An 8,751-nucleotide genomic window follows, 5' to 3' on the forward strand; every position below is an offset into this window, starting at 1 on the left:
TCACTTGATGAACACCCTGATTATCCTTGCACGAAGGTGTTTGCTTTTCACACTGTACACAATTGGATTCATCACAGGCGGGACGAGCACGTGGATATAGCCCAGGGGAATCTGAAGCAAGAGAGAAGAGCCCTCCCCAAATCTGTGTAACATAGACAGGCCGATCATTGGCGTGTAGAAAAGCAGGACAGCGCAGAGGTGGGAGACGCAGGTGTTCAGGGCCCTAAGACACTCTGCATGGGACGTGATGCTCAGCACTGTCTTGAGGATCATCACATAAGAGAGAAAGATGAGCATTGAGTCCAACCACACTGTAAAGGCTGAAACGGACAAGCCATAGATGCTATTTACTCTGATATCCGAACAAGCCATCTTCATGACGTCCTGGTTTAGGCAGTAGCAATGGGAGAGGACATTGGCTCGACAATATCGGAACCGTCGAAGGAGAAAAGGGAGCGGGAGTATTAGAGCCACCCCTCTTAGCACACACACCAGTCCCATCTTGCCTATTCTCGGCAGGGTTAAGATGGAAACATATCTCAGTGGGTTACAGATCGCAGTGAAGCGGTCAAAGGCCATCAACAAGAGCACAGAGGATTCAATGCATTTAAGAAAGTGGATGAAGAACACCTGGGCAAAACAGGCATCGAGGCTGATCTCCCTAGAGTTAAACAAGAACATGCCCAGTATCGTCGGCATGCTGGTTATCGATAAGGCAAGGTCTGTGATGGCCAACATGGAGAGGAAAATGTACATGGGCTCATGGAGGCTTGGATCTGTTTTTATAATGAAGAGAATGACTGAATTTCCTACTATCGAAATAACGTACATTAAGCAGAAGGGGATAGAAATCCAGAGATGGACGTCTTCCTTTCCAGGTATCCCAGTGAGAAAGAACACTGCAGAGTTCAATTTCGTGTCATTTACAGCTGACATAATGGACTGCGCATGTCTGAGGTGTTCTGAACATTCCTTCCTAAAAGGAAAAACAACAGGAGACAAGATGATATTTAATGAAACATCTGTTTACTCTCACTGCAAGTCCAGAGGCTCCCAGAAGCTCAAGTAAGATCAGTAAAAACACAGTCTTGGATTTACACAATAAATAGGCAGATAGGCCTTGCCAGAGTGGATCAGACTCATAGTCTATAGAATCATAGAATATCAGGGTTGTCATCTAGTCCAACCCCCTGCTCAAAGAAGGGCCAATTCCGAACTAAATCATCCCACCCAGGGCTTTGCCAAGCCTGACCTTAAAAACCGATAAGGAAGGAGATTCCACCACCTCCCTAGGTAACCCATTCCAGTGCTTCACCACCCTCCTAGTGAAAAAGTTTTTCCTAATATCCAACCTAAACCTCCCCCACTGCAACTTGAAACCATTGCTCCTTGTTCTGTCATCAGGTACCACTGAGAACAGTCTAGATCCATTCTCTTTGGAACCCCCTCATTCTTCTCTTCTGTAGACTAAACTATCCCAGTTCCCTCAGCCTCTCCTCATAAATCATGTGCTCCAGCCCCCTAATCATTTTGGTTGCTCTCTGTTGGACTCTTTCTAATTTTTCCACATCCTTCTTTTAGTGGGGTGCCCAAAACTGGACACAGTACTCCAGATGAGGTCTCACCAATGTCGAATAGAGGGGAATGATCATGTCCCTCGATCTGCTGGCAATGCTCCTACTTATACAGCCCAAAATACCATTAGCCTTCTTGGCAACAAGGGCACACTGTTGACTCATATCCAGCTTCTTGTGCACTGTTACCCTTAGGTCCTTTTCTGCAGAACTGCTTCCTAGACATTCGGTGCCTAATCTGTAGCAGTGAATGGGATTCTTCTGTCCTAAGTGCAGGACTTTGCACTTGACCTTGTTGAACCTCATCAGGTTTCTTTTGGCCCAGTCCTCTAATTTGTCTAGGTCAATCTGTATCCTATCCCTATTTTCCTGTGTATCTACCACTACTCCAGTTTAGTGTCATCTGCAAACTTGCTGAGAGTGCAGTCCATGCCATCCTCCAGACCATTAATAATAATAAAAAAATAATAATTGGAGATATACCAATCTCCTAGAACTGGAAGGGACCTTGAAAAGTCATTGAGCCCAGCCCCCTGCCTTCACTAGCAGGACCAATTTTTGCCCCAGATCCCTAAGTGGCTCCCTTAAGGGCTGAACTCACAACCCTAGGTTTAGCAGGCTAATGCTCAAACCACTGAGCTATCCCTCCCCCCAACTTAATAAAGATATTGAACAAAACCAGCCCTTGAAACCGTCTGCCAACTAGACATGGAGCCATTGATCATTACCATTGAGCCCGACGATCTAGCCAACTTTCTATCCACCTGAGAGTTCATTCATCCAGCCCATACTTCTTTAACTTGTCGGCAAGAATATTCTGGGAGACCGTAACAAAAGCTTTACTAAAGTCAAGGAATAACACATCCACTGATTTCCCCTCATCCACAGACCCAATTGTCTTCTCATAGAAGGCAATTAGGTTAGTCAGGCATGACTTTCCCTTGGTGAATCCGTGTTGACTGTTCCTGATCAGTTTCCTCTCCTCTAAGTGCTTCAGAATGGATTCCTTGAGGACCTGCTCCATGATTTTTCCAGAGACTGAGGTGAGGCTGACTGGCCTGTAGTTCCCTGGATCCTCCTCCTTCCCTTCTTTAAAGACAGGCACTACATTAGCCTTTTTCCAGTCATCCGGGACCTCCCCGTTCACCATGAGTTTCCAAAGATAATGGCCAATGGCTCTGCAATCACATCCACCAACTCCTTTAGCACCGTTGGATGCAGCGCATCCGGACTCATGGACTTGCGCTCGTGCAGTTTTTCTAAATAGTCCTGAACCACTTCTTTCTCCACAGAGGGCTGGTCACCTCTTCCCCATACTGTGCTGCCCAATGCAGCAGTCTGAGAACCGACCTTGTTTCCGAAGACAGAGGAAAAAAAAACATTGAGTACATTAGCTTTTTCCACATCCTCTGTCACTAGGTTGCCTCCCCCATTCAGTCAGGGCCCACACTTTCCTTGATGCTCTCCTTGTTGCTAACATAACTGAAGAAACCCTTCTTGTTAATCTTAACATCTCTTGCTAGCTGCAACTCCAAGTGTGATTTGGCCTTCCTGATTTCACTCCTGCATGCCTGAGCAATATTTTTATCTAGCCTAGAATCCAGTGGCCGCTTCCATATGCTTCAGAGGAATTGGAAGATGCTCTGCAATGAGGAGCTTGGAAATAACCTGTAACCACTTATTAGACAAATTTTGTGGTGCAAATCAGGAAGGTTTAGTGCTCATTGAAGAGTTTTTGAAACAATCCTCTCTACTCTAATTGGATTTTATGGTTATCTATATAAACATCCAGTCCCTCTTTGAATCCTGCTAAACTCTTGGCCTCTTGTAGCTGGGAGTTCCACAGTCTACTTGAGCGCTATGTGATTTTACAATTGTGACTTTCCCATAGACACTCTTTCAAGCCCTCCACTTCTGAGTGTGGTCCGTTAAATCATGAGATGTTTGTAAACACACTGGAAGTCCACTGGGAAAATTGTCATTCTATTTATCTGTCCTGCTGTGAAGCGATTTATAAAAGTGTTTCATTGTCTCATTGTTGATACGTTTTATTTTTTCCACTCCTGAGGGCAAGTCTACATTATGCGCTGGATTGACGGGCAGCAATTGATCAATTTCCGAGTGCTCTCCTGTCGACTCCGGTACTCCACCGGAGCGAGAAGCATAGGCAGAGTTGACGGGGGAGCTTCAGATGTCTACTTAACAAAGTGAAGACACCACAGTAAGTAGATATAAGTACATAGACTTCAGCTACATTATTTATGTAACTGAAGTTGCATAACTTAGATCAATTTCCCCCCGCATCTCCCCAGGGTAGACGAGACCTCAGAGTCCAAATTAAGCCACTGCCCCTTTGCAGTACATGAGATACATTCTTAGGCACAAGTTCTTAATTCAGTAACATTGACTTGAATGGCATCACTCCGGATTTACATGTATAAATTCAATGAGAACTGGGCTCTGTTAACTGTCTCTTACCAAATGTTCCCAATGATAAACTCTGAGCCTCAAAAATCCCTCCAAGAGGAGCTGAAGTGCTTTGCCTAGCCTATGTTGACTGAATCCAGAGAGTTAAATCATCCTACAGCCTTCTCTTCATCCTCACAGGACCTGCATTCTCTCCCCAGGCGACAGTCTGTAGATATTTGGCAAGTTACAAGCTAACTTCATTTCACACAGGAAAGTAGTCTATTGCTCTCTCTCTCTCTCAATGTCTCTATCCTGTATTCCTAAAATACGTAGCACCTTAGAACGGTATTGAGACAGACATGGAGCTGAGATGCAATAATGAATGTATAAGTTAAACCGAGTTCTTGGGATGTTTGCTTATATCCAGGGGTGAAAGTTACTTAAAGGACTTGTTGGTACTCTGGAATCCTGAGGAGGGGCATGTTCTCCACCGGAAGTGGCGGAGCCTTTAAATCCCCAGGCCCTTTAAATCAGGATTTAAAGGGCCGGGGCTAGGGCTGTGGTAGCAGCAGCTGGGAGTCCCAAGCCCTTTAAATCACCCCCTGAGCTCCCAGATGCAGCGGTGGCTGGGAGCCCTGGGGTACAGGGGCAATTTACATAGGGCGATTTTTCAGGCGCAGTTCTCTTGCTGCTGCTCCCGCAGCAGAGCCCCTGGCCCTTTAAATTGCCAACAGAGCCCCAGGGCTCCAGCAGCAGGGCCAGGACTCCTGATGCCACTACTCTCCAGGGCCCTTTAAATCATCTCCAGAGCCCTGCTGCTGGAGCCCTGGGGAAGAGGCGGCAGGGCTCCGGTGGCTATTTAAAGGGCCTGGGCTGGTAGAGGCCGCGGGAGCCTCGAACCCTTTCAATAGCCACCAGAGCCCTGCTGCCGCTATCTCAGGGCTCTGGCAGGCTTTGGGGGCTATTTAAAGGGACCAGGCCCTTTAAATTGTCCTCAGAGCCCTGGGGTAGTGGCAGTGGGGCTTCAGTGGCGATTTAAAGGACCCGGGGCAGTAGCGGCATCATCAACCTCATGGCTCTGGCAGCAGGGCTTTGGCAGCAATTTAAAGGGCTCTGTTCTCCAGCCCTTTAAATTGCTGCCTCAGAAAGCCGATCTACCCAGGTGTGGTGCACCAGCTCTTGCTGGCAGGGGTGGCAGGTTTGTAGAAATTTTGGTGGTGCCCAGAACCTGTCCCTGCCCAAAATCTGCCCCCCAAACTCCACCCCCCCACCCCGCCAAGACGCGGGGGGGGCGGTTGGGTGCGGGCGGCGGTCTGGGGTGCCGGCCCTGGGCTGGGGCAGGGGACTCGGGTGCAGGAAGGGGGCCGGGTCGGCAAGGGGGGATGGGGATAAGAGGGGTGTGGAGGAAGGGGGAGCAGGGGTGAGGGCTGTGGGGTGAGGCTGGGGGTGGATTTGGGTTGTGGCTGGGGTTGTGGGTTTGGGGGTGTGGGCGGGGACTCAGAGCTGAGGCAGAGGGCCAGGGTGCAGGGGGATGAGGGCTCTGGCTGGGACTGGTTTTTGGGTGTTGGAGAGGCTCAGGGCTAGGACAGAGTGTTGGAGTGCGGGGGGGGGATGAGGGCTCTGGCTGGGGGTGTGGGCTCTGGGGTAGGGGCAGGGCTGGGGATGATTTTGGGGTGCAGGCAGGCTGCCCTGGGACTGGAGCCAGAGAGAAGGACTCCCCCAGCCCTCTCCCTGCTGGCAGCAGCGAGCTCTGGAGTAGGGACCCCTTCTCCTCCCGGCAGCACACTCACACCCCGTCACTGCACATGCTCCTAGGGCCCCTCTCAGGTCTAGGAATCCCCCTCGCCTCCCCTGTGGTGGGTGCCATGCCGGATGGGAGGGGGGCAGCTGCCATCAAACGTGCGCCTCCCCCCGTTGCTGCCCCTCACTGTAGCCTCACTGGGGCTGCCCTTTGCCCAGCGTGGGGCAAGAGCAGTGACTGCGGGCAGGGGGGCGGCTGTACTGGTGGAGGGTCCCACTGGAAAATAAAGGGTCCTATGGGGAAAGGCAGCCTGCCCTGGCAGTATTGTACGGCGGCACTAGGACCCTGTGGTGGCAGTTAAAGCAGGCAGGCGACATGGAACTGCAGGGGACAGGGAGAGACAAAGGCTCTGCTCCAAGACCCAGGGAGGTGCATGGGGGCAGCAAAGGGGGGCTGGGGCACACTCAGGGGAGGCAGCAGGTGGGGCCAGGGGGGAGACCCGGCCCCGAACATTCGTGGAGCTGGGCTCCCGGACCCTCAATTTTGCTGGAGCCAGGAGGCGGAGAGGGAGCGAATGCTCCATTTTCTTGCCGGTAGCTAGTGCACCTTTTCTTACCGGTCTTCCATACTGGCCCGTACCAGCCCACTTTCACCTCTGCTTATATCTATATTGGGTTCACTACTGGGATGGTTCTGTTATCTATATTGGGTGAAACCAGTATGACTCTTTTTATTTCATAACAGGCTGCTGGAAAACACAAAGGATGGGAAGCAACAGCTGAAGAAAAAACAATCTCTCAGTAAGCAACTTAAAGAGGCTGAGAGACAACACCGGAGCTACAAGCTGGGAAGAGCCTATTTACTGTTTCTAGCCACATTACCCAGCTTGTTTTCCCAGTTCTGGGAATCTGTAGAGAGGTGGTGTTAGGCCTGAATAGAGATGTAGCACAAAACCAGTTATGCCAACCTGACTGAAGTCAGGGTAACAAGGGCTTCTGGGTAATCCCAGAGTGGAAAATACTGAGAAGCAGCATGTTTCACAAAGCCCTGGGAAAAAGTGAGATAAGTGAGGGGCTGGATTCCTGGCATAGTACCAGCTGTGCTGGGTTAGGAACAGTGTTTGAAGAACTGATAAGAAACCCCCAGCCTCCCAGCGCTCTTATTATTACTCCCTGGTTTGGTTTTCGGTTTGGTTTTTTACTCCCCTACATTCCTAACTTTTGGTGCTTGTTAAAATGTTATTAACAATCTAATGCTGTAGACATAGGGATTAGGCATACATATATATTGAAAGGTGTCTAATTTCTAGTTTTTTGACAAAGGGGGGTGGGTTGCTCAAGTGAATGATTTATGACGTAATAAAACTGTCTATATAGGCTAATACTAAGCTGTAAAGTGGGGGCTGGTTCTGTTTGGAGACGAGCTGCTCTCTATTGATGCGTGCACTTGTCAATAAAGAACTTTTGATCAGACCTTGCTGGTGTTGCCTGTCTCTCTGCGGTCAGACAATGAACTTCGCTGTCGGGGTTCGAGTCCCTGACAGTGGGGCAGCTGTTGCTGAGAAATTCTTCAGACTGACAGGGACAGACACCGCTGGGGAAGTCTGAAGGCCCTCAGCCTGCCTGGTTCCCCATTAGAGTAGTTGGGTTTGGAGTCAGACGGATTTTTGAAAACCCTCTTATTCTCCCACGTTACGCTTTATTCCTACAGTTCACATTACACATCACTTTGGTTCCAGAAGGCTGGATGGTCACTCATCTCACCACTACTCACAGCCTCCCAAAGGGAAGAACCACAGGTGCTGAACTCACTCAAACCTGCCGGGTAAGCACAGTTGAATCACAATGTGCTGTATCCCAGGAGCCACTCAGAGGGCAGGAGGATCGGGGATCCCATGAGAGAGAAGGGTACAAGGTCTGATATGTGGCACTCAGAGATCAGAGAGGGGAAAGAGATGCTGGTAGCCCAGGAACTCTAAGGGTTATGTACAGGAGAGAGATTCTAGAGACCCTCAGCCAGTCAGGAAACAGAAAAATGCCTCATCAGACTTTTGAAAATGCATTTACTGATTAAATTTCCAGCAGCAAATACACCTGAAGCGATCTGGGAACTACTCACTGATATTGCATGCAGCCTCCTCGCGCTCAGCCCCTGGGATGATCGGATCCAAAACCTACTGTAACTCTAGAAATGGGACCCTGTGAGAAGTCTTGACACGGGGCTTTGGGGTTTTAAACACATTTTGCATGTCAGATTTCTGTGTAGCTTCAACAACCCACTGAGGACCATGGACAGATGTGTAGTAAGAGGAGGCCCTAAGATATAAACCTTGGGATCAGAGGTCCGATATGAGGCCTGAGGCCTGAACTAAAGTAATGGTCAAGACTTTGCTCACATAAAGCAAAGTGAAGCTGTAAGCCAGAGGCAGGCCCTGCTCACAGAAGCTGGCAAGGAAAGGGCTGATGCTGCAAGAAGCTACGTACCTAAAAGGTACTGAACACTAGATAGCAGAACATTCACATACTTTCACATTCCACACAGATAACAAAGAACAGGCTGGCCCATCCCAATGACAGGGGCAAAAGGGTACTATGATGGAGAGAGTTGTTTTGATCGAACCAACATGTACAAGGTGAGAGGCGGCACCTTAATACGTAGAGAGGTTGAACCTTGCAGCGTGGAGGGGTTGCACCTCAATATGTCAGGTGTGATGTGTAACTGGTTTATATCTGTGTATAAGAATGCATCCCTGGGGCGGTGTCTCTGTCCAGCCGAGGGGGCAGTGGAAAGTCCCGCCACTGACTGAGCTGAGTCCATTGCCAAGAGGCACTTTCTCGTAGTATGCCCTGAGTTAGGCTAAGAAACCTACAGGGAACTGCAATTGTGTCCGAGGTCGCAATAAACCTAGCTGACATGGCTTTGCATCTTACTGGACTCTGTGGTTATTGGGGGTTCTCTCGGGGTCTGCTGGGTCAGCTATCTGCGCAGAGCTGGGGCAGCACACAGAGGGAACACACGCACGCAGCC

General features: G+C 49.6%; 1 protein-coding gene across 1 annotated transcript; it reads right to left on the bottom strand.

Moving 5' to 3' along the window:
* Positions 1-936, bottom strand: LOC120394516 (olfactory receptor 51G2-like). The gene has a single exon (XM_039518732.1). The coding sequence runs from the start codon at positions 934-936 to the stop codon at positions 1-3; it is 936 nt and encodes a 311-aa protein (XP_039374666.1).
* Positions 937-8,751: the final 7,815 nt, after the last annotated feature.

The sequence above is a fragment of the Mauremys reevesii genome, unplaced genomic scaffold (assembly GCF_016161935.1).
Source record: "Mauremys reevesii isolate NIE-2019 unplaced genomic scaffold, ASM1616193v1 Contig63, whole genome shotgun sequence".
NCBI classification, from domain to species: Eukaryota; Metazoa; Chordata; order Testudines; family Geoemydidae; genus Mauremys; species Mauremys reevesii.